The 27341-nt window shown below is 39.5% G+C and overlaps 2 protein-coding genes across 2 annotated transcripts; one reads left to right on the top strand and one right to left on the bottom strand.

Annotated features, from left to right (window-relative positions):
- Positions 1–14621: 14621 nt before the first annotated feature.
- LOC122404178 lies at positions 14622–20268 on the bottom strand. The gene is made up of 3 exons (XM_043408107.1): positions 20253–20268; positions 19876–19901; positions 14622–15747 (listed from the first exon to the last, which is right to left on the bottom strand). The coding sequence occupies exons 1-3, from the start codon at positions 20266–20268 to the stop codon at positions 14677–14679; spliced, it is 1113 nt and encodes a 370-aa protein (XP_043264042.1). The 3' UTR covers positions 14622–14676.
- A 212-nt stretch (positions 20269–20480) lies between these two features.
- LOC122404177 (protein ALP1-like) lies at positions 20481–22978 on the top strand. The gene is made up of 2 exons (XM_043408105.1): positions 20481–21035; positions 22033–22978. Exons 1-2 carry the CDS (start codon positions 20574–20576, stop codon positions 22852–22854), a joined length of 1284 nt encoding a protein of 427 aa, XP_043264040.1. The 5' UTR covers positions 20481–20573; the 3' UTR covers positions 22855–22978.
- Positions 22979–27341: the final 4363 nt, after the last annotated feature.

Here is a 27341-nt window from a genome sequence, read left to right as displayed (position 1 = left end):
CGCCGAATCTGCCATGGAAATAGAAGAATCCGCTGTCCGTGGATGCCTTTTTAAATCGAGAGCCGTTTCTCCGCCTGAAAAATCGGTAATTATTTAGAAAAGGTCGGGTCTCACCGATTTCGATGATTTTTGAATATGTTGTACAAATCAACATTTTGAACAACTTTTTCCTATACATATAACTGCCGCTCGGCCTTAGTTTCAGAGATTTTTCATCAAAAAGATCGCTGTTACTACAGTGAATTCTATCTATACGTACGTGCCTGTGGCAGCGTGTGTGTAAGCGTTGACTCGCCGATTGTTTATTGTTTCTGTAGATACATCGAGGCGGCCGGCAATGGATGCGTATAACGGGTGTGCTTAAAAACTCGATTTGTGTAGCCGGCCGCCTGACGGCGGCCGGTATATAAAAATCTAACCCAGACCTAACACAAACCTAACTATTCTACCTAATATAATGAATTAGGTCTGGATTAGATTTTCTTATACCGGCCGCCGTAAGGCGGTCGGCCACGCATTCATTTTCTATTTCAATTTTCTTTATTGATATTATCGGAAGTGGGAAAGATTTCAACCATTATTTCGAAAAATTTCATTATTCGATTATTAACATGATATTGTCGACGGAAGAAGAAGTCGGCTAAATAGCCTACATAATGTATTTGGCGAGTTCCATACTTCGGAATATTCGCTCTTACTTCTCGCCATACACGATCGATGTTCTGCGTATGTGTATTTGTCTCCGAATCTACAAAGTTGATTTTGTGGTTGACTCTTAAGTGCCTAAAACCTTCTTTATTAAGGCAATCGTACGCTTTCCAGCAATCACTTATAATTGTAGTGCCAGGTTTGATCCAATTTCGGATCGCCTCAAGTAGTGTCTCAGATGATCGATCTGAAACTGGAATAATAAATATACGTTTGCTCTGTTACGTATGCCGAACGTTTCGTCCCTCAAATTTTTCTTGCCACTTGCGTGCATTGGGAAATCGCCCTGCTACGTATCTAACCTTTGGAATGGGGGTCACTTCCGTCGAGATATAGTAGCCCGGTAACTAACGCAATTCCGAGAATACAGTAGGCCGGTAATTAACGCAATTCGGAGAATACCGAATGCGGTAATTTCTAACGTACTTTTCAATCCGCCCCCACAGATTTTTGGGTATATAAACCCCGCGATTTCATTACTCCGGGGATCATAATCGTACAGTTACGTTTAGAGTTAACATCGCGTCTCGTTACGCTGTCACGACTCTGACAGTCAGTTGCATCTCGTGAGATCGGGCTACAGTACCCTTTCGTATCAATTTTAAACCATATAGAATCCGTGAACCGGCATAAATTCTATTACGGCCTTTATTGTCAACCGACTTACCCCCACATCGTCAGTGCGTCAACACCAAACAAGATCATTTTAGGTAATTATAATCATTCTTTGAACGCGACATAACTGACACAAGACACTTGTATCTTACTTGTTTGTTTAAGAATATATCTAGTTTTATTATTAAATCAGAGTTACCTACTTCTTTAACCCATCATTATATAAAGCGATTATTATTAGTTAAACGTTCCCACAATAATATAACCTTACCGCTCGGGTTATATTATATTTAATAATTGAAAGTTACGAGGTCAATTAACATATCCTGAATCCAAATACAAATTCTTACAACCCAGTGGCTCCTCGATTACGCATCGAGTTCGTCCACGCAATCTAATACCATCCTAGCGGCTCCCCGATTACGCATTGGGTTCGTCCGCATCCTACAGCTCCCTGATTACGCATCAGGTTCGTCTGTGACTTATCCAACCTCCCAGCAGCTCCTCGATTACGCATCGAGTTCGTCTGCGTTCGTTCCAACCTCCTAGCAGCTCCCCGATTTCTCTTCGGGTTCGTCTGCGTCGTTATCAAGAATCCTAGTGACTCCCCGATTTCGCATCGGGTTCGTTCACGACGTTTCACCCTCCAACGGCTCCCTGGTTTTGCACCAGGTTCGTCCGTACGTGACTCCATCCCAGAGGCTCCCTGATTTCGCATCAGGTTCGTCCTCGTTATCAACCATCCTAGCGGCTCCCTGATTTCGCATCGGGTTCGTCCGTGCACCTAATTAACAAATTGATACCATATTCCATACTCTCCTTCGCACTCGCAGGCCACGCGCGCTGCACGGCCCTGGCTCGTAACAGCTCGAACGTTCAATTCCTCCGAATATCAACTGACCAGTTAAAAGTCTTCCCTTATTAAATTTCCGTTTACCAATCTTCACCTTATCCACTTCAATAATTTCATTCTCACCCCCGATTGGAACAGAATGTTTTTCTATCCATAAAAGACATAATTCGCGGCAAAAACTGGCCCAATCAACTGCCGTTGTCGACGATATTTCCAGCTCATTTTGCAAAAATGTTTGCCTTGGTGGTTTCATCATTAAATGGTAACCGATAATGCGACAAATATCTTGCACAGAGCTATGTATATTATTAAACCACGTATTATGGAGAGCACTAATTCTTGATTTGCAATATATTCTCATCCGTTTTTTTATTTCGATTTTTTGAAATATAACTTGCGTAGCAATTGAATATTAAATCTTTGCGATTAAATTTCATTGCTTCTGTACTTTTACACTTACTACAATACATCTCACCATGAATCACTCTTTGTTCAATTAAAAAATCAATTAGTGTATCATAATTATTGTATATACTTAAATATTCGTACAACTTTATTCTAAAACTTTTGACAGCAATGCGTTTAAGGCGATATCAATGCAGAACTAGATTTAGCTTGACACACTATGCATTATTTGTCGTTGGTTGTCATGCCGACTAATACAAACAAGAGAAAAAATCGACGATCGTGGACTGACGCAATACAGAGCCACAGACATGTACATATAGACAGAATTCATTGTAGTAGTAGCGATATTTTTGCAGAAAAATCTCGGAAACTAAGGCCGAGCGGCGGTTATATGTATAGGAAAAAGTTGTTCAAAATGTTGATTTCTACAACATATTCAAAAATCATCGAAATCGGTGAGACCCGACTTTTTCTAAATAATTACCGAAAAATCTTCTTCCGCTGCTGCTGCGGTTACGCCTCGTTGAAGCGTGATTCCACACGCTCCAGTCTCTGCGCAATGGCCGCCAAGTCGCCATCTTGGGGCCTCGTCATTGCATCTTTTCTCGACTCTCTTGTTCCGTGGTTAGCGTCGGAAATAGCGGCCACCTCCGCCACTCTCGAACGTTCCGAAATTTTATCGGCGAGCTTCGCCAACCGGTCAAGGTCAGCGTCGTCGATTATCGCCAACACCTCCTGGACCCTCATAGGCAATCTCTGTATCCAAAGCTTCCGAAGAGCGTTTTCTCCGACGTTATTCCCTGCCAGCTGGGACATTTCCCTCAAAAGCTCGGAAGGCTTTTTATTTCCCAACTCAATGTCCGTGAGAAGCCTCCGCAAATTGGCTTCATCCGACTTCGCAAGTCGCTCTATCAACGCCTGCTTGATATGCGCGTACGTCCATTTTTCTTCGGAAGCTTCTATCACGTCGAGAATAATTTTCATAGTCACCGGGTCCAAATTTCTGACGACCGTCGAACTTCTCACAGCGTCTGCTTTCACATTATAAGCCGCGAACTCCCTTTCCACCATCGTGAACCAGAGTCGCGGCTCCTCCTTCCAGAATGCAGGAAGCTTTACATTCCTGAATTCGTGCGCCTCTATCTCTTGCCTGTTGTCCATCGCGGAAACGTCCTTTGTCGTGACGTCGTCAGGCATTCCTTTTTTCCTGTATTTAGCAGAAAAAGGATTCGGATTCCTCCAAATTGGGTTTCGGCACCAATGTGGTGGTTTGTATTGTCTCCCAGGAGGAATAAATATGCAAACTGCTGCACCGAATAAAACTTTTTTTTCCGTGCTACATGTTTTTCACTAACTGACGATACCGAGATGAATAATTGAACAACGCTTCCTTTTGTTTCTCGCGAGGCGCGCGTCTTATTATCTAGGCTTACCAACTACTTATTCTAAAATCCCTAACCTGTGACTAGAAACTAACTAACCCAACTTAACCTAGTTGACATAAGATGGCTCGTCGACCGCCGGCAACACTGGCCGCTGGTCGCTACATGTTAATTTCGACCAGTCTCATCGGAAATGGGACAGACTGTGTATGCCTGAGACAGATCGAGCGTTGTGAACTCTTGTCCACCCTTAAGTGCTGCAAATAACTCTTCAATCCGGGGTAATGGATACTTAACACCTTTTAAAAAGGGGTTTACCGTAGTTTTATAATCTGCGCATATTCTAATCTCCCCAGTCTTTTTAAGTACAGGTACCAAGGTGGTACCCCACTCTGAGTCCTGAATCCGCGAAATAATGGCCTGTACTTCTAAGTGTTGCAACTCCTTTTCGACCTTCTCCCTAAAAATTAAGGGTAATGTTCTTGGTCTACAAAAAACTTGCCTTGCATTATTTTCCAACTGCAATTTAACTTTGCAATATTTGTAACTAGTCCTAGGCCTGGGCTAAATACTTCCGAAAACTCCTCACAAACTTCAGCTACTTCTTTATCTAACCTAAAAATTGACTTAGCACGTGCTTCTATTAAATTCAGTCTTTTAATCCAATTACGCACAACTAGTGCTGGCCCATTAGTGTCTACTACCAGTATATCAAATTCCTCATTTGCTTTACCATAACTAACAGCTACTTTAATTGAACCTAACGGTGTCATTCTTTCACCTGAATAACTCTTCAAAACCACCTCGGTCGGTTCTAACTTAATGCTCTTAAAATTCATATCATAAATCCTACGCGGTATCACAGTTCTAGAAGCACCACTATCCAATTCCCATTCTACCATTTTCCCTTCAACAGCTAACTTAATGGTAATCGGCTCCGTGCCCCCCTCGCCTAACTTGTTCATCTCAAGATCGCACTCTTGCTCTAAACCTGGGACTGACTTCTAGTACATACTTTTGCTAGATGCCCTACCTTGTTACAATTTTTACACTTATACTGCCTATACTTACAACTTCTAAATTCATGAGCGACACCACCGCACGCAAAACATTTCTTAAGGTCTTTACTGGTGCCCGTATCGCCTACTTTTGCAGCTCTTGCCACGCTACTGCCACCCGCAGATCTCCCAGGACGTCCACCAGTGAACCTTTTCTGGTATGTCTTAAGCCGATTGACTCCTTGTGCCTCGGACTCCTGAAAAGCTTCCCTCTTTACAGAGAGGTCAAGCATTTCCTTTAAGGTTCTGGCCTTATCTTCCTTACAGAGACGATTAAGAATCCTTGCATCCGAAAGACCAGTTACAAATTTGTCCTTCAAAATAGCTTCCAAAATGCTTCCAAATTTGCAGGAAACTGATAAACTCTTAATACGCGCAAACCAGTCAGCGATTCTTTCTCCACTGACCTGAGAAGCTTTATCAAATTTGACACGATCTCGATACACTGCCTGTTGACGCTGAAAATGATTTTTCAACAAGCTCTCAAGAAAGCTAAAAGTCTTCGTCTGTGGCAGCTCTGGATGGCATAAATCTCTCAGCGTCTTATAAACTGCCGGACTCACCATTGTTAATAAAATAGCCACCTTTTTGGCTTCCACCACAATATCATTTGCCACAAAATACTGTCCTAATTGTTCTGAATACAGAGTCCAGTATTCATTAAACTCAGACTTTGGTAGTACGCCTTGTACAGCCAATTTCGACACCTTGCCGCTACGAAAAATATGCACCACGTATCACCGCCACGTGGTCACATAACCTCGAAACCAATGCTTTAGAAAACTGCGTGAATACGGTCTTTTCTTCTCGTCGCCAATTTATGTGATGTGTCCTTAATCACATGGTATAAGCTCACAACTTCTAACAAACCATTTATTGCTGTTATAACTACAGTGTTACAATAACGTCTTATCCGTGGTGCCGGCCCATGCGCTCGCTGCTTCGCGTCCTTATCTACGTTCTGTTGTTCACCGCGCGGTGCGCACACTCACACTCGCATCACACACAACATCGGGCACAAGATGCCGATACGCCACATTAATATAAAGCCGTAAAAAAATAAACACATTTTATTGTTTATGAACCAACAAACTTTTTGTTGTTATGACTAGATTGTGGATGAAAAATGAAATGTATAAACTGACCACAAACACATTTAGAAATGCTTGCGTCTTGCCTGGCGTTTGTGTGCAGCATCTTGAGTATCATTCGTAAGTGTCCAGCAATAATCTGAAGCATTGTAATGATCTTCTTCCCTTTATATCGCTTTTCTATGACGAAAATATCTTGATGGAAGCGTTCTCCATGCTCGTCACCCACATCAACAAGGTTTGGAGGGAAAAAATCCAAATGTGACTTTTTTTTTTTTGTTATTATTCATGATTGATTGCAGTCCCTGGGGCTGGGGGCCCTATAACCTGCATTTAGAGTGATTGTTAGAGCCTGGGTATATTTATGTTAGTGTGGGGTTGTGGTATTTCATGCGTTCAGGCTCGAGGGAAAACTTTCAAAAACCTCGTTTTCATGCGTCATGCGGTTAGTTTGGTAGTGGGGGTTGTTAGTTAAGAATGAGTTTGGGTGTTTTTATCCGTGTTTTTAGTGGGATGGTGGTGGGGCCATAGTTCCCTAGAGTGGCTATTAGAGGATTCGGGTGTTGTAGGTTGGAGGTTTGAGCTGCAGCGGCCAGCTTCATGACATGCTCGCGAATATATTCTATTTGTGCTTCCTTATGCAATGAAGCAATTGTGTGGCGATTTTCTGGTGAAAGAGGTTTGTTTAAAATGATGCGAAGATACTTGTTCTGTATTACCTGAATCCTGGACAGGTGTGTATTGGCTGTGGTGCACCAGATTTCTGCTCCGTATGTTAGGATTGGGCGTACGCAGGTGTTGTATATGCGAAGTTTCAGGGAGGTAGAGAGTATGATGTTGTTGGCTGTGAGAGGAGGTATGATGTGTTTTTCAGGGCTTTGTAGGTTGACCAGAGGGTGGTGGGATTGGATTCGATTTGGGAGAGCTTGCGGTTCCAGGAGGTGTTTTTGAGGTCTCGGATCTTGGTCTTTATTTGGTTTGTAAGGGTGTTTTTGAGGTGTGTGTGTCCGGGGGGTTAGCAGTGTTCTGGAATGTGCGCCTGTAACTGTTTCGGAGTTTGATGAGGTTGATGAGCTCTAGGTCTGGCTTGATGGTTTTGGAGTAAGCATGGGAGGTGGTGGTTGCTCTGTTGTGGTAGCGTAGAACTGATTTTTGGATTTTGGAAATTTCTTGATCTATGTTCTGTGTGGTGTTAAGGTGCGCGTTGATGGGGTAGTTGCTTCCCTGGTTACGAAATTGGAGCCAGTTGGTGGTGGAGATTGAGCAGTTTGTGAAATTTGTGCTGTTTGTGTTGTGCTTTAGAATGATTGGGAGGTAGTTGGAGGGTAGGTCATGGATGGTGTAGCACTCGGTGTAGTGGGGGGAATTTGTTAGGAAGATATCTATGTTTGAGGGTCTGGCCCGAGGTTGTTTGTGGGAGTATGTGTCGCTGTATGCGATATGGTACGAGTTTTTTGTCATGTGTGTGTATAGCGTTTTGCTGTTGGTGTTTATGCTTGTGTTGTTCCAGCAGGTGTGTTTGGCGTTGAAGTCGCCCCCAATTATGGACTTTTGATTATGTGTGGTTAGTGCGTTGAAGTCTTGTTGTGTGAAGCGTTTGCTGGGAGGTAGGTAGGCTGCGCCTACGATGGTTTTAGGATTATTGGAGAGTTGGATGAATATGGCTTCTACGTTGTCCAGGAACGGCAGTGGGAGTGGATCGAATTTTAGGCTCTGGTGTATAATGATTGCTACTCCTCCTTTTGGGGTTGGGCGGTCGTTTCTGATGATGCTGTATCTGGTGAGTCGGATGGAATCAGCTGGCTTTAACCAGGTTTTTGAGATGAGGGCTATTTGGATTTGGTGATGTTCAAGGAAGAGTTGGAGTTCTGGAATTTTGTTGAGGATGCTGGTGGCATTCCATAGAATTATTTTTGGGTTCAGATTAGCTATTTATAAGCTCGGCGGCTTCTAAAAAGGCTTGTAGTTTCTGGACTTTTGTTTGACACGTTGATAATTTACTGTATAGGAAGTCTAAGGCGGCTCCCATGCTGGAGATGTCTAGTAACTCGTTGATGGCTTGCGCCTTGGAGAAGAGGTTGGTGAGGTCAGGTTGGTTTGGGTTTTTCGTGTTGGGAGTGGAGTTAGCGGTTACGTTGGCGTACGTTCTCTGGTAGTTCGGAGCTTGGGATGGCTTGGTTGGTTGGAGGAGGATTGTGGGTGGGGTAGGGAGGCTGGCGTTTGTGGGGGTTATTTGAGGAGCTTTCAGTGGGTGGGCTTTAGCGGCTCTCTTCTGTAGGAAGGCTAGAAGGGAGGGACACTGGCTGTAGTTTGCTGGGTGGGCGCCCTTGCAGTTCCAGCAGGTGGCCGGGGTGGTTGGGGGTTTGACGCAGTCCTTGGTGAGGTGGGGTCCTGCGCACTTTACACAAGCGGGGTTTTTTGTGCAGTTTACTGAGGAGTGTCCGAAGGCTTGGCAGCGGAAGCATTGGATGTAGGGTCTGGAACTGTTGAATTTTTCCCAGTAGGCGCGGGTGTGCCCTAGGGACCTGACTTGGTTAATTTGCTGAAGGGTGGTGCCCTTGGAGAAAACTAGTTTGTAAGTAGCCAGGTAGCTGGATTCTTTCCTTTTAAGCTCCGTGCAGGAGAGAGGGTTGAGGCCTTTGGCTTGAATTTCCTTGATTATTTGGGTCGGGGGGAGCTTGGGTAGGCCTTTGAGAACGACTGCCATTGTTTTGTCGTTGGAAAGTGTGTATGTGTGTAGTTGGATGTTATTGGAGGTTAGGATTGATTTTACTGCCTGGAAGTCGGAGGTGGTGGTCGTGGAGATTTTCACCTGGTTTTTGAGGTATTTAACCTCGAATTTTTCCTTGGCTGTATCTTCGAGGAGTTTACACAAGCCAGAGTGGTTTTTTATGGTGGAGTGTATAAATATTGGTGGTGGCTTACCAGAAGTTGTGTTTGTTTGCGCTAGTGGAGCAGAAACCTGATTGATAGGGGGCTTGGTGGTGCTGGTGGCGTTGGGGGTGGCGCAGCTGGCGCTGGGGTCTTCTGCGGCGAAGATGTCGGCGAGGGCTCCGTACCTGTTTCTTGTCACGACAGGGGGTGGAGCGATGGCGGCTGAAGTGGCAGGAATGGCCGTCTCCTTGACGGTGTTCTTCGGGCGTGGTTGCGTGAAACCGTCCGCGCTTGTCCTGGGATCGGCCATTGTTGGTTCAGCCGGGGATGCCGTTCTTTTGGAGTCGGATAGTGATAGGGTTCTCCGTCGTATTGTTGGAGTGTAGGGTTCGCCATCCTGCCTGTTGGCCAGACGGTGGGTGTGCTTAATTTTGTCGGCCAGCGTGGGCCTGGTCCCTTCTTTATGCTCAGATCGTGTGATGCGTGAGGTTTTTGGTCCTTCAGTGAGTTGATCAGTGGAGGCTGCTTGTCGGCTCCTCCGCCCACTTGGTTTGTTTGCTGTGTGGTTGCTTTATCTTTCGCTTGCGCTCGCTTTGGTGCTGGATATCCTTACGACTGCTCACTCCAGCGGTCGGTGATCGAATCGATCCAAATGTGAATGTAGGAAATGTAATTTTAAGGACATGTTGCAGCCCAGATTTTCACAGTTTTTTAATAATTTATTCACAATAGTTTACCTAGGAAATATTCTCTCGTCTTAATAAACGAAAGCCATACCGCTTTTTCCAAATTATTTAGTAATTTAGTAAAATTATCGTCTTTCATTAATTGTTTGATTTGAGGGCCGATAGATATCCCCTCCTTTATTTTTGCTGTAGAGGGAAAGGACAATGTTAAAAATAGGTCAATTTTGGCATTGACGACCAAAGAATAATTCTTTCACATATCGATTCTATACCTTCCAAGGAACAAAAAATGCATTGGCCATTTTTCCGAGAAGTGACGGGAAAGTTGCGAAAAATGAGGCCAAAGTGCAAGAATATGACTGAGACCAGGGTGCGAATTTTTCGGTTTGATTCTATTCGGAGCATGATCTACTGGCAGAATAATCACTTAAAAAATCATAACAAGGATTATTTATATCAATTATAATAAATTAGTATTCTGTATAAACATCAAAGTGGTGATAAATAATGCTTTATTCGTATTATAAACATCGAAAACAAGAAATTCTTCTAGTAATAGAACGTAAATAAGGATAAGTAATAAGTGTTAAACTAAGTTGAATGTACAATAATTAATCTACTCTTGTGGTCATTACGTACATGTTTCGTCTTCATACGTCTGTGTCACTTTCTTCGGATGACGATGCATTTATGAAATAATCATTCAGAAAGCTCGCAGACAAACGGATTGAAGATTTGTGTCGAGCGAAACCGAAATACCATAAAATCATCGCTACATCTGAGCAGCAGCCTACAACTCGTTCACCGATTTTGCATCCGCATGTATGTCCAATAATTGCATCAAGCCCGGTTTTGGTTTTGTCCAGTAATACGTAAACGAAATATTTTACACTGTTTGAATGTCGCGAGCGCAACTGAGTTTTTAATAAAAGGCTGTTACGAATATAAGTCACCATACTCATTAATATGATCCGCATAATAGTGAGGAGCTTGTTTTAACTGATACGTTCCACACGTGTATACACGGAGATCGCGATCACTTAATTCGGGGAAAAAATCTAATGTTGTAGCTTCGATACGTATAAATTGTGATCTGCGTGCATTTAAGTTTTCTCGACGTACTAATTCAGATAGGCGATTAGGCTCATTTGATTGCTGCAGCATTTTATCAATCATGAGCTGGTCTAATTGAGTTGTAACTATTGGTTTGAAGGTAGCATTTAACAAAGCACACGCAATTCTGAAATCATCAAATAACGTGGGCAGTGTAATATTGTGAATTGTACTGTCAAAGAACTTAAATCGTTTTTTTTATCCGACCATTAATAACTTCAACAATGTATCTACTTTTTGTGACTAATCGCGATTGATTTGCTTCCTGTGTCGTCAATGTTTTTCTATTTTTCAGTTGGGAATGATGGCATTTTGGCTATGAAACCTTTTTGCGAAATGCAATCTAATGAATCCCGAAAGCCGCGATCCACAAGGAAAACGTCCTCTGATATCAACTGATTCCATTCGTTAGTCTGTAACAGCTCATTTAATATAGATGCATCATTTTTATTTCCTGGATAAGGTCCCCATACGCCTGCAATGTAGTCATCTGTGTAGACAGCCATCATAGGCTTTATTAAGTTACGATGTTTGTGTCCTGAATATGAGGATCGCTGAAATTGAAAGTTGTTGCTTCTTTTCTATAAAAAGATAAGTTCCGTCGAATACAAGGATTACGCGGCCACCTGTGGGTGCATGAAGGCGTTTTGCATTTTCAGTAGTATGATTTAATAATAGTGTGCGAGTATGAAGTGGCAAAATGTATTCTTTGCACAAGTTACTGAGAAGACACTGCCTGACTAGTTTACAATAATGACTTGCTGTTTGCCTTGTAATGCCCCAACGAATTGCCAATTGTTCGTAAGAATAATTACGTCGTAGTCTTGCCAAGTAAATTCCTAACGCTAGTTCAGTGTTATGAATATGTAGCAGATCCCGTAGGTTTTTTTGAATATCATTAAATGTTACACGATTTAAGCCAGTTTCGAATAATAATTGGTCTTCTGTCATTTCCGAAAACGGTATTACATAAGATCTCTGATGTCTCTCTGTCAGAATCATGGACTTGAAGGTATTGAATACTGCCACCACTTCTTCGGCGCTTAATGATATGCCCTTACTATATCCTGTAAATTCTTTTGGGATTTCAAAGGCATCACTCATCCCATGTACGTAACATGCACGTGCTCCATAGTGAACAAATGTATTTGTTGTAATGTATATATTTAGGCATTCTTCTTTGCTTAGTCTCCTTAAACTGCGCTGCGTTTCACACGCAAATACACATTTCGATGATATAATAGATCGATTAATATCTAGAATGACCTCTCCTCTAGAGTTATTTTCCAAAGTACCATGAGTATCATTTCTAACTACATTTACGCCTGCTCTAGAAAGAGCGGCTACATTTATAGGGGCAGTAGCTTCTTCTACATGCTTCATTCTTTGATAGCATGATTTACAGTACCACACATCGCAACATTTGTGGTAATTACTGCGTGGCACTTTATTAAGGACTTTTCTGCACTCTACACAAATCTTTGACATTTCTTAACCGTTTGAGTCCCAGCGGGTATTGAAAAAACACTGTCGAAGAATCCCGAACAGCGCAATCGCGCTTTCTCTAAATGAGTACGAGAAGACCCAAGCAGCGCGATAGCGCTTCTTTTATTTTATGCCAACAAAGCCCAAGCGGCGCGATAGCGCTTCGTTTATTTTATGTTTTGCACTATTATTATAGTATTGTACCTATTGTGAAATGTATTATTTACTTTAAAAGAAGGAGCTGTGTGATGTATTTGCGTGAGTAAATCTAAGCGCGCGACTTCGACAGTCAGTGACGCACCGTCAGTTATCCACAACGCTCGAAATGTACTGGGTTTTCTCGACATAAAATCTGAACAGCGCGATCGCGCTGCTTGGGACTCAAACGGTTAAATCTACTACAAACAATAAAAAAAATGAATATACTCAATAAGAGATCAATAAGAATTGAATATAATTAATAAACAATATATGCTATACGACGTGCGGTGCACGCTATGCCGTTTATAATATGCCTTCTACGCTGTGCCGTTCACGCTGTACGGTGCACGACCTGCCGTCTGCGCTCTGCCATCCACGCTGTGCAGTAAAAGCATTATTTATCACCATTTTGATGTTTATACAGAATACTAATTCATTATAATTGATATAAATAATCCTTGTTATGATTTTTTAAGTGATTATTCTGCCAGTAGATCATGCTCCGAAGAGAATCAAACCGAAAAATTCGCGCCCTGGTCTCAGTCATATTCTTGCACTTTGGCCTCATTTTTCGCAATTTTCCCGTCACTTCTCGGAAAAATGGCCAATGCATTTTTTGTTCCTTGGAAGCTATAGAATCGATATGTGAAAGAATTATTCTTTGGTCGTCAATGCTAAAATTGACCTATTTTTAACATTGTCCTTTTATTTTTAAATAGGCGAAGCCGGGCCCCGATTTATCCATTGCTTTAACGAAGTTTTTCATTATTCCTAATTTTATGTGCAGTGGCGGTAAATATACTTTTTTAGGGTCAATTAAGTTATAATGTTGTACATTTTTTTCGCCTGGTATTAACTGCTCTCGTGGTGACCAATCTTTTTTCGTATAGTGTTGTTTCCTATCCCTACTGTCCCACTCACAAAGGAAACAGCAATGCTTCGTATAACCCAGCTGAAGGCCCAGTAATATTGCAATTCTTTCAGGTCCCCACATACATTCCAATTGTATTTGTTGTATTAGATTCTATTCAAAACTATTTTTAGGCTTTCGTATGATTCTTTCATATTTGCTGAATATGCAATTGGGATAGATGGATGTATGTTTCCAATATGGGGTAAAACTGCTTTTAAACTGTATTTTGAATAGCCTCCATTCCTTTGGATCATGTTTAAAACCCAGATTTTTTATTAATTCATTCACATCAGTGCAAACACAAAGCTTTTCATGCATCTGAAAGAATTGTTCAAAATTATGTTGTCGTGCTCTAAAATACGTTACTTTGGTTGCTTTGTTCAACAAATTCCATTCCTGTAGACGAGATGCTAAAAGCTCTGCTTGATTTTTTGATAAATCCAAGTCTCGCACGAGATCGGATTAGTTAAGGTCGGATTGAGTTAAAAGATGCGGTTCTTTCGATGATACTGCACACTCCATTTCATAATTTTCTGTTTCTTCAATTGTTGTTTCGACTTGATCTTCTGGAGTATTCTGGCGTGTATGAGGATTAAGTGGTGGTGGTGCCGATACAGATACTACTGGGCGGGTGGCGGAAGATACATCTGGGTATACAAAGGGCCTGGCGGGATATGCATATGAAAAATGCCCCCAAACGGATTAGTTTGATTTTTGACTAGATATTACTTCTAGATATGTATATAACTTTCCTTAATTTTGAACCCGAAATATGCATTAATTTTTAAGTTATTTAACGATAAAGAATTTTACAAAATATTTTTTAATTGAAAAACTATCTGTTCAAAAATTCTGAAAAAAATATATGTTGTACATACATCTGCCGCCCATCTAAAAAAAAATTGTTTTCTTTAATTTGTTTATTGCAAATGTTATAAAAAAGGTAATATTTATTTTAATCATTTTTTTAAGTGCTTTATCGTTTTGGTACCACAAACATATTTTGTACATATATGTATTAGACATTTCTGTGTAAGATATATTTTTTTCAAGTCGATTGTTGTAGTAGAAGGTATTCAAATATACTAAAAATGGGTGTAGCACGCGGAGCGCAAGGAGGCTGCCATAGTCGCGCGGCGCGGCGTAACTCAAACTCGATCGCTACACTAGCAATTAATGAAGATATTAAGCAGAATAATAATTGTACGAATGGTAGTAAGAAGCAGTAGCACACGTAGTAAAATTAATTGTTGCAAGCAATAATTTTATTATTTATTAGTACAAAATACTTAATCGTCAATATCACTATTTTCATTTATTATTGGATGTATTTCATTTTTAGTAAATAAATTCGTCAAAATTTCAGCTGGTTTGAGAATTTTTGATAAATATCTGCCATGAGCTAAATAATAAATTAATGCAGCTACATGCGAACAGCAACCAACTGTTCTTTTGCCACTTGCACATTCGCAAGCATATCGTGTCACTCCTGAATGTCCTATAGTATTTGGCAAATATTCTATATAACAGCGATATGTTTTTTTGTTTATATGTCGAGATTTTACAGATAATTTTAAAATATTACTTCTTTCTTTGACATATTTTGCAGTAATTGAACCATCCGCGTTCAATATTTCTGCCAAATACGAGATAGCTTGGGAGAATTGGTATGAGCCTGTGAATAAAATATGTAAATCATTTTCCGTCATTTCCGGAAAATCGAAAATATCTGAAGTAGATATATCGCTAAATATTAATTTTTTTCTGCTCCATCCGTGCTTTTCTATTTCTTCCGACAATGAGTTTTCTTGATTCTTTTTTTCTTTCATTTGGGCAATAATATCCAATCGTCCCGCATCGGAGTTTAAACGTTTGCCATAACGATTTTGTAAAAATGATGCAATTTTACAATAAATCCCAATTTTAGGTAACATTTTATTGTCTAATTTTCTGTCCAGAAGGCGATATTTTTGTTTAAGTATTCCATGGATGGCTTCAACCACCCATCGTAGTTTTGTTACAAATCGTGAATCATTTGATTCAATAGTTGACAACTGAGGTCGTTTCCCTTTTAAAGCTGGCATTAGTACACCATAACCTTGTTCAGTTAACATATTTTTAACGTCTCTGAAACCACGGTCGAGTATAAAAATATCCCCCTTTTTCATTAAATTACATAATCCATTTGATTCGGTCATTATTTCTTTCATTATTGACGCATCATTTTGAGTAGCGTAATATGGGCCTAGAATGTCTACAATATAACCATCTGTTGTACATATGGTAAATGGTTTACACAGAGGCACTTTTTTTTGTCCAGAAAATGACTTTCGTTGATACTCGTTATTAGAACTTTTTTGGTGTCGTATGTAAGTGCCATCACAAATTAATAGTAATTTGTTATCAATGTCGTACAACGATTTAGCTACATTACTAGTGTGATTATTAATTAGATATTCCCTAGTCGCAGATTTTAAACCAAACTTTAAGGGAAGAACATCTTTATCAAACGCATTCATGACTGCATTTGAATAATCTGAAACTAATTGTTTATGTTCTAACTGAAAAATAGAAGCAATTGTTTCATTTGCGTTACCACTTCGTAATTTAAATAAAAAAATAATAATAGCCTGTGTAACATTTCGAGATGCTGAATTCTTCATTGATATTAACATTGTCTTCAATTCTATAATATTCTCCCACGTTAAGCCAGTAAATATGAATAATTGTTCTTCTGGCATATTAAAATCACCAATTTTGTCAAACAATGTTGAATCACAAGTAATTGCTAAACTATTTAATAATTGTTGTAATTCTACAGGCTCAATGGAACTAAAATGTGAATAAATGGATATATGTTTCAATTCGTCATTATACAATTTATTTTTAATTAAATGTTTTCGACAACATCGATTCCCTTTAGGAACATAGATTTTTATCTTAATATATATTTGTAATCTTGCTTCAAACGGAATAACATGAATATTTTTTGTATCATTACAAATAAAACAATATTTGTGTGTTGCAACAGTTCTTTTTATGGGGACTTCAATCTTTATAACGTCATCTTTAGCTGATTCCATAAGTGAAATATTAAAATCTGGATCATCAAATGAAGATGAGACTGAGCTTTCCACAATCACATCATTTTCATTATTATTATCACAAGCACTGTCGGTTTTCTTATTTTTATATGCTTTTATTCGGCAATTGTTGCATAAAACATCATGTAACACAATTTGAGATTTTAGATATTGCGTCAAGAATTCCGCCATTTTTTGGGATGTCACGATCGTTTTGCGCGGCGATACTTTGATGACATATTTATTGCAGGAAGCACATTTCTCAGCGTTTGACATATTTCTAACAAGATATAACAAGATTATATATAACTAATAAAAATAAACGTACAGCTCAATAGCATCTACTACGTATCAAATAGCTTTCACTTTTGTTTGGGCAAACAAATGCAAGAATGGAAGGCTGTTGTCTATTGTTTAATGTACGATATCCGCAGCCAGTGTTGGCGTAATGCGCATACGATCATAGCGCAACTTGAGATTCATAACATTGCATATTATTATTCTGCTTAATATCATAATTAATTGCTATGTAGCGATCGAGTCTGAGTTACGCCGCGCCGCGCGACTATGCAGCCTCCTTGCGCTCCGCGTGCTACACCCATTTTTAGTATATTTGAATACATTCTACTACAACAATCGACTTGAAAAAAATATATGTTACACAGAAATGTCTAATACATATATGTACAAAATATGTTTGTGGTACCAAAACGATAAAGCACTTAAAAAAATGATTAAAATAAATATTACCTTTTTTATAACATTTGCAATAAACAAATTAAAGAAAACAATTTTTTTTTAGATGGGCGGCAGATGTATGTACAACATATATTTTTTTCAGAATTTTTGGACAGGTAGTTTTTCAATTAAAAAATATTTTGTAAAATTCTTTATCGTTAAATAACTTAAAAATTAATGCATATTTCGGGTTCAAAATTAAGGAAAGTTATATACATATCTAGAAGTAATATCTAGCTAAAAATCAAACTAATCTGTTTGGGGGCATTTTTCATATGCATATCCCGCCAGGCCCTTTCTTCTTTCCTTTCTTATTAAATCCACTAATTTTGCATAAACAAAAGTAACAGTCGATAACATGATCGCTTGACTCTCTCCATACCATTGGAATTGTGAATGGCAGATTTCTGTTATTTCCTCTTGTCCAAGCTAAAAGTGCGGAGGCATAACGTTGACAACAAATATGCGGTGCCCAATATTTATCTTGGTCACCAAGTTTACATCCAAAGTATTGTTCATACGCATATTCTATTTTAGATGTTATTTTGCGGCGACTCGATTTTACTACCACTTCCCCACAAACGTAGCAAAAAGAGTTTGGATCATTCTGGCACTTTCGTGACATTGTACTATGTTACACTAAAAAATACTATGTTAAATTAATCGTAACACAACACTATTTTATAACTACACTGAACTAAATACTATATTATGCTACATTATATACACTAAAAATACTATACTACGATATATGCATATATAGTCAAAAAATGTTAAAAAGCATCCAAGTGCACTATAAATGACAAATATGTTCACCGAACACGATTTATCCAGTGGAAATGAAATCCTTCTGAACTCGTCAGCACGACTATTCCGAACGATTTCAAAGACAAAACTGATCTCTCTAAACCAAAACGAAACACTGGGGCCTAAAGCACTTGAAGATTTTTCTCTGAATGTATCAAGTGTTAGGGAGAAGCGCCAAGAGATGTGTTGTGTTTTCTGGATGAGGTAGCCACAAAATACGCACTTTTATAATATGAATATAAAGGTATATTTAAACTCAAAACACAATTAATCATTCAATTTACAACCGATAAGACATAACCTAATACAGTTGCTATGATGCTAACCGCCATATACCATACTGCTGGTCTCTACTCCCCCCTCACAGTTAACAGTTCGGGTTTGCACATGTCGTGCAATCACTGTCTGTTTTATTAACTCTTTCTTCTGTAGTGTCTGAATAACCAAGTCGTGGTTTGTGTAGTGAAATTAATAGTTTATTATAGGTATATATGTGAATTACAAAGAATAGGCTCGCATCGTGGCGATTACTCAACTCTCTCGCCCGTGGACATAGGAATATAGGGACGGAGCAATAGTTGCGACTGTTGGCGAGGGGAGTGAAGCAGCTTTGCGGGGGGAAATCACGGTCACGTGGTACTCTCTGGTGCCGCATTGGTGATTGGTGCTAGCCTAAATGCGCGAAATTTAAAAATGAAAGCTTTAGTTTCTTTATAATTATAAATGTACGATAGAATATTTTTAGTAAACCAGAGACACAAAATGTTTTATTTATAAATCAACATACTGAAATGTTAATGGTGATTGAGATGTCAGAATTAAATGGTTAAAAGTTTGAATCTATAGATATGAAAAATCTTTATTACTTTCGTTTGATATTTAAATTTGCAACTACGCAATGAATTCAGTACGGTTTGCATTATTATTTGATGAGATCTGTCAATAAATAAAACATGACTATTTAGGAATAGATAGATATAACTACAAGGTTATCTTTCACTTTTTTCGACTTAAGAATATGATTTAACGAATTTTGCAACATATAACTTGCCATCGTAGAGTTAAATATTGGTCATAGTCTTATAATGCAATATTAAAATTTTTATTATAAAATGTTAATCTAATTCCCTAAATATTGGTAATTTATCCTTTAATAAATTATACAACTGTTAACCAGTTAACTGTGTCGATCATTTTGCAAAGTGCGCCCCAGTGTGTGTCGCGATAATCAAGCGATGACGGATATAGTCGTCAAACACAGAGTAAGTGGCGCTGTTGAAATATTGGGTCAAAAAGACGACTTTATTTTAGAAAATGAATGAATTTATTAGTAATATTTACACAATGGATCAACGTAAAGCTATATTTACACATAATTAACGAAAAACTTAAAAAAGATCAAATATTTGTAGAAATTAAAAATTTATAATGTTGCTTTCGTGTGATATGTTCTGAAACAGGGAACGATGCACAGTGGCACTTTGCATGTCGGACACCAATACCGAGAGTCTTTTCTAATTTTGTTTTTATAACAAATAGAACATCTTCAGGATGGATTTTTTGTTGTTGAAGTGTCTGGTATGTAATCCGGGAAATGTTTGTCGATCAAACGTGAAACATTGGATGCCATTGGGCGAGGTTCTAATGATTTTTGTGATTCGATGGGATACGATGCAACTGTATCCTCAATATATTCTAATAAAAAGTTTACTCTGTTTAATTTTCCACCATTTTTTTTATAAATTAAATATGAATTTAAACATATAACATCTAAAAGGTGGAGAAATATTTTTTTATAATTTAGGAAAGGTATTCGGGTGTTTAAAGAATAGGTGGCCCAGAGAGGAGAATGATCTTTATTTGTTCGTGGCTTCGTCGAGACTGTTCTCTCGACCCAAAAGTCGTTCGGTTTCAGCCTCTCGCATCGTCACGCCTTAATCTAAACAGTGCGTGCGCCTTCCTCTAAACATTTAGGCGTAGCTGATACGGACCGTGGGACGGCCAGCGGCGCGGTGCACGCTTAAGCCGTGTCCCCACTGGGTCGGCAAAGAAATGGCTTTGCCGCGGTGCATAGCAGTGGCACGGCCGTGCCGCCTTGTGCCGCCTTTTGCCGCCTTTTGCCGAACGCTGTGCCGATCGGCAAATGCCGAGCCGTGCCGACCCAGTGGGGACGCAGCTTTACAATTCGGCCATCCTGACCGTTAATCGTCTCGATTAACCCGTATACACAAACATACCGTTGTGCACTAACATTGCTATCACACACTTTGCAAACTATAAATTTTCTTCCTAATCTCTAAGGACTCTATACACTAACTGTTGGATTTCCTAACCGTCTTGTTATGTTACAAAAATCATCTCCAGTAACGGATGTATATACTGGAGTTTCCGGTAGTTTTGGCCATGGGTTCTTAAGCTGCGTCCCCACTGGGTCGGCACGGCTCGGCATTTGCCGATCGGCACTGCCGATCGGCACAGCGTTCGGCAAAAGGCGGCACAAGGCGGCACGGCCGTGCCACTGCTATGCACCGCGGAAAAGCCATTTCAGTACACAAAAAATGTACAGTGACGACGAAATAATAACTGGTGCTGCTGCAGTTATAGTAATAGCAAATGCAAAAAAAATGCCTAAAAAACGAAGATTTTGGATGCGTCCGAGTTTACGTAGCAGAAGAATATATAGTGCCAGTGATATGATGAAAGATTTAATTTTGGACGACGTAAACGCAATCAATCTGGAATACAGGTGTAACGGTGGCTTTAAAAATTTTTTCCGCATGTCCTCTACTGAATTTGAACAATTGCTAAATTTAATCGGGTCAAAAATTGCTGCGAAGGACACAAATTTTAGGGAAGCAATCCCTGCAAAAGTGCGTCTTGGTGTGACATTACGATTTTTGGCAACAGGGGATTCATATCACTCCCTTATGTACTTATTTAAAATTTCAAAACAAACAATTTCAAAAATCATTCCAAAAGTATGTGAAGCTCTCATTGATGTACTTCAAGATTATATAAAAGTAAGTATTGCTGGATCACGTTAGTTATAATATTAAATAATTAATCCTATTTTTTATATTAGATTTATTACTATTATTTACAATACAATACATAATTTATTTTACTAGATTCTATCCTATATTTATGAAGTGTCAAAATTATGTTCTATATTTTGTGCAGGTGTATGAGTGGAGGTGTATGCGGGTGTATGAATGGAGGTGTATGTGGGTGTATGAGTGGAGGGGTATGTGGGTGTATGAATGGAGGTGTATGTGGGTGTATGAGTGGAGGTGTATGTGGGTGTATGAATGGAGGTGTATGGGGGTGTATGAGTGGAGGGGTATGTGGGTGTATGAATGGAGGGGTATGTGGGTGTATGAGTGGAGGTGTATGTGGGTGTATGAGTGGAGGTGTATGTGGGTGTATGAATGGAGGTGTATGGGGGTGTATGAGTGGAGGTGTATGGGGGTGTATGAGTGGAGGTGTACAATGTAGGAGTAAGTGATGGAGACGGCACTTGTATGTTTATTGTGGATTGAGGGCTATTTGATGATTGTGTTGTAAAAGGAAATGAACTACTAGAAATAGGGGATGTGTAATTATGTGTGTATGGGTTAGGGTTAGGGTTATTGAAGGATGGAAAATTATTATATTTTCCCATTTCCGCTTCAAATAATGTGGTATTAATTAAATGCTGCACTATTGCCCTGGATTGTGGAGTCTGCAGTTTCCTAATTTTTATGGCAACTTGTTCGCCATAAAGGTCGTATTCGTCTTTTGTCTTCTTGTTAGAATACATATGTTTTAATATTTTATACGCTTCTTTGGCATCACCATCATTTTTCCTCTTCCTCGATGGTATATTTTTCGGCGACACAAATTTTTCACTCTCTGCATTAATGAAATCCGAAGAGTCTTCCTCAACTTCAATTTCATTATCATCGGAGTCTTCCTCCGAACATTCCAATGCGCTGTTAACCTGCAAATAAGTTAATGTTTGGCAATTAATTTTTTTAGATGCCTCAGAATGAGCAAGAGTGGAATCTTGTAGCAAAAGATTTCAACACCAAATGGAATTTCCCTAATTGTGTAGGAGCAATGGACGGAAAACATATATCCATACAGGCACCACTAAATAGCGGCACAGAATTTTTTAACTACAAAGGATTCTTTAGTATAGTGCTTTTCGCAGTGGTTGACGCCAATTACAATTTTATTTATTGTGATGTGGGATGTCAGGGACGAATTTCTGACGGCGGAGTATTAAAAAATACATCATTTAATTCATTACTGACCGATTTAAAAATGAAACTGCCTGCCGACTGTGTTCTCCCAGGAAGAACACGAAAAACACCGTTTGTATTCGTAGGAGATGATGCTTTTCCGCTGAACCAAAGTATAATGAAACCATATCCAGGAGTTCAAGCAAAATATTCAAAAACCCGGATTTTTAATTATCGTTTGAGTAGGGCACGGAGAATTTCGGAAAACGTTTTCGGCATACTGTCATCCGTATTCAGAGTTTTTCGAAAGCCGATGATGTTGCAACCAAATACAGCAACTAAAGTTACATTAGCATCAGTTTATTTACATAATTTTCTTAGAAAAAGTGGATCAAAAAATATTTATAATCCTCCAGGAACATTTGACAGCGAATGTTCCGAGACTGGAAATGTCATTGCCGCTGCTTGGAGGGCAGAATTACAAGGATCAACATTGACAAATTTCACACAAATAGGACGCAAAAGTTCAGCGGAAGCGCAGGAAGTGAGAGAGGAGTTTAAAGAATACTTCTCATCGGCAGAAGGAGCTGTACCGTGGCAGTATGAAAAGTCATAATTTCTCGATATTTGTGCCATAACAATAAAATGATAATGGAATGTCAATATAAAGAATGTATTTTTATTACGTACCTTATTCTCCGTATCAACTGTCATTCTTGCTTTATTCTTGTCTTTTAAAAATGACAAGCTTTTATAGGCATACCATTTACTTTTAAAAATGTCATCTGCGCCAGTGCCTGACTTCATGCTCTCTTTCTCTTTCTTCACTTCCCTCGCAAAATGACTAAGTAAATTTTTCATTTTTTTTTCTATTTTTTCTTTTGTCATGCCAAAAGACACTGCAATTTCTACTATCGCATCATGCCGCTTGTTTCTATCCTTGTAACTGTTGTTTTGACAGTCCCATAAGTTAGGGCGTTCACGGTACATTTCTATCAGTTGCAGGACATTTTCATTTGTCCAGTCGTTTTCCATTTTCAGAAATGTACTATACAAATATAAAATTAATACAAATATAAATTTACTATACAATTCAATATACAAATTTACTTACTGAAGCACGTTTAAATAATGCACAATGATTGAAGCACACTGTCACTTTTCTAAACGATTAAAGCACACTGCCACTTTTCTAAACGATTTGTCACAAGCTGATTCTTTATACGATGCGTTCGATTTAACGTTTTGACAAACTGTGTTCGATGTTTCCGGGGCCCGTTTCTTCCTCAGCTCGGACACCCACCGATACGCGATTTTGGGGGTGTCAACCTATTTTGGTATTAACTTTTAGCTCGACCGATTGGTCATCGACTAAGGGAAGGAGGACCCATTTTCACACCCCGTTTGGGAGGAAAACTCTTTCCTCATACCTGAACGTGGTGGAGGAAGACTTCCAGGTCACTCCCAGAACGAGGGTGCCCGAGGTTTTCTCCCCAAGTCGAAGGCTACGTTAATTTATCGAAGAAAAAACGGTACTCCGGATTAGGACGCGACGAGTGGCCGCGCGCGTTTAACAGCTGTTTTATGGCTATATTGTTCCGCGAGTTGGCAATGGTCGTTGCCGAGCGGCCGACGCACAGTGTGACGAGCAATGAACAAAAATGAAAAAACTGAAGTCTAAAATTCATAGCTTATTATATCTTAAAATACTAATAAAGGAACGTAGATTTTAATACTACCGACAATTTGGAATGAATTTCCCAATTTGTTGTCAATAATAATGCTTGAAATTTATTCCAGTTTTTGGTGCATTTTTTTAAACACGTACCACTTGCCAAATGTTTATCTAATTAATTTGAATTTTGTAAATTACGGTCAGTATTATAAGTCCTTTCAAACTGCAGAATGACTTTTTTACAATATTAACAATTTGTCCCAATTTTTTTATGTTAAATGTTTATCAACATTGACTGGATTTTTAAGAAAAGTACCTCAAAGTACCTCTGTGATTTTTTGCACACTAAGTAATTGATGGCATATTACACGTCATATGCAAATCAATTTTAACTGCTCGAAGTTGCTCAAACCGAAGAAAATAATCAAAATCAGCGATATTAAACAATATACAGGGTGGGGCACGAACTAGTCCCCACGATTTTTCAGCCCCTTTCGATGATGTGACAAAAAAATGTTTCGTATCGAAGTTAATCAGTGTCTAACCAACAAGAAATTGCAGTTGCTTAAATTTAAAAACATATTGATTTTCGATAAAAAATTAAGGTTACTGTTATATTTTTAACCCCGCTTTTGTATGTTGCCAGATGCGGAGTCGTTACTTTGTCGAAAAAGTCTTCGAATATTCTGCATCTGGCAAATATTGTCGTAAAACCATCGAGTGCTTTAACGAAATGGAAGTGCTAGGCCCGAGTTGACCAACGAAAAGCTATATTGTTCCGTAGGTGGCACGGTCCTCTACAACGACCATCGCCAACTCGTGGAACAATATAGCCATAAAACAGCTGTCAAACACGCGCGGCCACTCGTCGCGTCCTAATCCGGAGTCCCGTTTTTTCTTCGATAAATTAACGTAACCTTCGACTTGGGGAGAAAACCTCGGGCACCCTCGTTCTGGGGGTGACCTGGAAGTCTTCCTCCACCACGTTCAGGTATGAGGAAAGAGTTTTCATCCCAAACGGGGTGTGAAAATGGGTCCTCCTGCCCTTAGTCGATGACCAATCGGTCGAGCTAAAAGTTAATACCAAATTCGGTTGACACCCCCAAAATCGCGTATCGGAGGAAGAAACGGGCTCCGGAAACATCGACCAATCCGTAAAACCGTTGAATTAAATCGTAGAAAAGCTAATTCGTACAACCGTTAAAGCAAACGTATCGTAGAAAAGACCGTATCGTAGAATTTTTTAATAACTTTTTAACGAAGCCTCAGTCAAGAAATTGATATTCTTGATTTTTGTTTTCCGACGAGTACCACTATTGTCGAAACCACATAGAATAATTGCTATACAAACTGTATGTATTTATAATTTATAAATCGCTCCACCTTTGCCACGATGTCATAGGTGGGCAATAAAAACAATTAATCTTTTCATTGCCGTTAAGAAACTTGTTACTGTTATTGTTACTTATTACTTGTTAAGATCACCTTAATTTTTTTTGTAAAATTGTATTTTTTTGGTCATAAATCGATGCATCTTTGTATCCTCTTAAAAAAAGTATAGAGGCCTTAAGTCGAAAATTGAATAGTTTAGGAGTTATTAATTTTGTCCCGAACTCCCATATACTTGTCACACTGTGCGACGTTTGGCCTTGAAGACCGTACCACCCGCGGAACAATATAGCCCTTCGCTGGTCAACTCGGGCCTAGCGCTTTCGTTTCGACAAAGCACTAAATTATTTTACAACAAAATTTGCCAGATGCGGAATATTCGAGGACTTTCGCGACGAAGTAACGGTTCCACATCTGGCAACATAAAAAAGCGTAAAAACCTGAGCTAATCAAACGGAACACTGACTTCGTCGACTAGTGCAGGGGATGAACAGTTAGTGGGGGTTGCGGAAAATTCCGTCGTTGAATGGAACGAAAGGCTATCGACTATGCAAAAATATGGGCACGAGGAAAAAATCTTTCGCCTATGACCATATTTGGTTACAAGACGGGGCTTTATGGCCCTGCCTGGGCCTTTCAGAACTGGAGGTAGCAATCGTCGCGCTGTGAAATTTTCCGTTCGATCGCGAAAGAATACCAATTTGTTGATGGAGGCTTTGTTAAAAAGTTATTAATGTTTAAAGTTCCTGTATCTTTGTATCTCGATGATGGTTTTGGAACGAAATTGACATGAAACTTTCGTGCTCTCGTGTCTTGGCACGATCTCTTTTGATGGTTACCGACATCGTGCCGATCGACTCGTCGGCATGCCGTTCGGCTTTTCAAGCCATGCTATCCAAGACGATGCAGTGTTTGGCTTTGCCGAGAAGTACTTAGGGTGCCGATCGGCCGTGCTAGATGACAGATGCGGACGCAGTGTAGACGCAATTCTCGGCTTTTGCCGATCGGCCGTGCCGAACGGCAAATGCCGACCCAGTGGGGACGCGGCTTTAGAACTCATGGGTGTTTATTACAGAAAGATAAGAGTTCGTCGCTAGGGCGAACTGCGCTTCACTCTCGCCTTTCTTCTGCGGGTGAAGTCACAGTCTTCCAACAGATCTCTTAGAGAACAGAACTGAACTCTTAGATATACCTTCTACATATCATTTAATAAAAAGTACATTCGATTAATAATTATTGTCGTTTTATTCGAATCACACGTCCCATAGCCCTACCTTTTCCAATACTAACAAATAATATGTGATTACTGATTATAATATCGTATCTTAAACCTAATCGCTATGAGATCGCTACATTAAATATTCTAAATTTTATAATTGAGGAGACACCCATGGTCTCATGTTCGTTGCCGCCCATGTTCCTTTATAAGGAAGTCGTGTATTTTGGAATCCGTCGATATCCGTTATCACGTATCGATCATTCCTCAATACCCTTTCAACTTCGTATGGTCCTTTAAACAACGGTGCTAGTTTCGATGAATCGCCTATTGTGTGAAAATTTTTAATCATTACTCTATCTCCAACTTGATATATCCGTGCCGGTTTTCGTTTCTCGTCGTGGTATTTCTTATTCGCCTCAAAACTTTGCTTAATTTTTCCCTTCGCCCTATTTCTTACCTCTGCTAAATTTCTACTGTCCGTAATACTACTTATTTCTTCTAATGTATCTCGGATGCTATCGACTATTTTTCCACGCTGGCTTACACCGTATAACAATATGCTCGGGGTTTCTCCCGTCGATTTATTTATCGTGTTGTTGCACGCGTATTCTACGTCGTCGAGTGTTTCGTACCACCGTACATTCCTCTCGTCTGCTAATTTTGATATCATCGGTACAATGGTTCGATTAAATCTTTCCACCTGACCATTCGCTTGCGGTGAGGCAGTGGCAATTCTAATGTGCGTTATCCCGTTTTCATCTACAAAATTTTGGAAATCCTGAGAAGTAAAACAACTACCTCGATCCGATACGATTCTTAA

This window comes from Colletes gigas, unplaced genomic scaffold (genome assembly GCF_013123115.1).
Source record: "Colletes gigas isolate AHSC1104 unplaced genomic scaffold, ASM1312311v1 Colletes_gigas_Sc00116, whole genome shotgun sequence".
Taxonomy (NCBI): domain Eukaryota; kingdom Metazoa; phylum Arthropoda; class Insecta; order Hymenoptera; family Colletidae; genus Colletes; species Colletes gigas.
The sequence above is the reverse complement of the archived record's forward strand: the minus strand, read 5'-3'. Positions and strand labels throughout refer to the sequence as shown.

Excerpts from the sequence above, each read along its gene's own strand:
- LOC122404178 (XM_043408107.1), bottom strand. Across the intron at positions 15,748-19,875 it reads CTCGACGAAGCCACGAACAA|CAAAAAAGTTCTAATAACGA; the intron begins ATAAAGATCATT and ends TACATACGACAC.
- LOC122404177 (XM_043408105.1), top strand. The coding sequence starts at position 20,574 with ATGTACAGTGACGACGAAATAATAACTGGTGCTGCTGCAGTTATAGTA. Across the intron at positions 21,036-22,032 it reads TACTTCAAGATTATATAAAA|ATGCCTCAGAATGAGCAAGA; the intron begins GTAAGTATTGCT and ends TAATTTTTTTAG.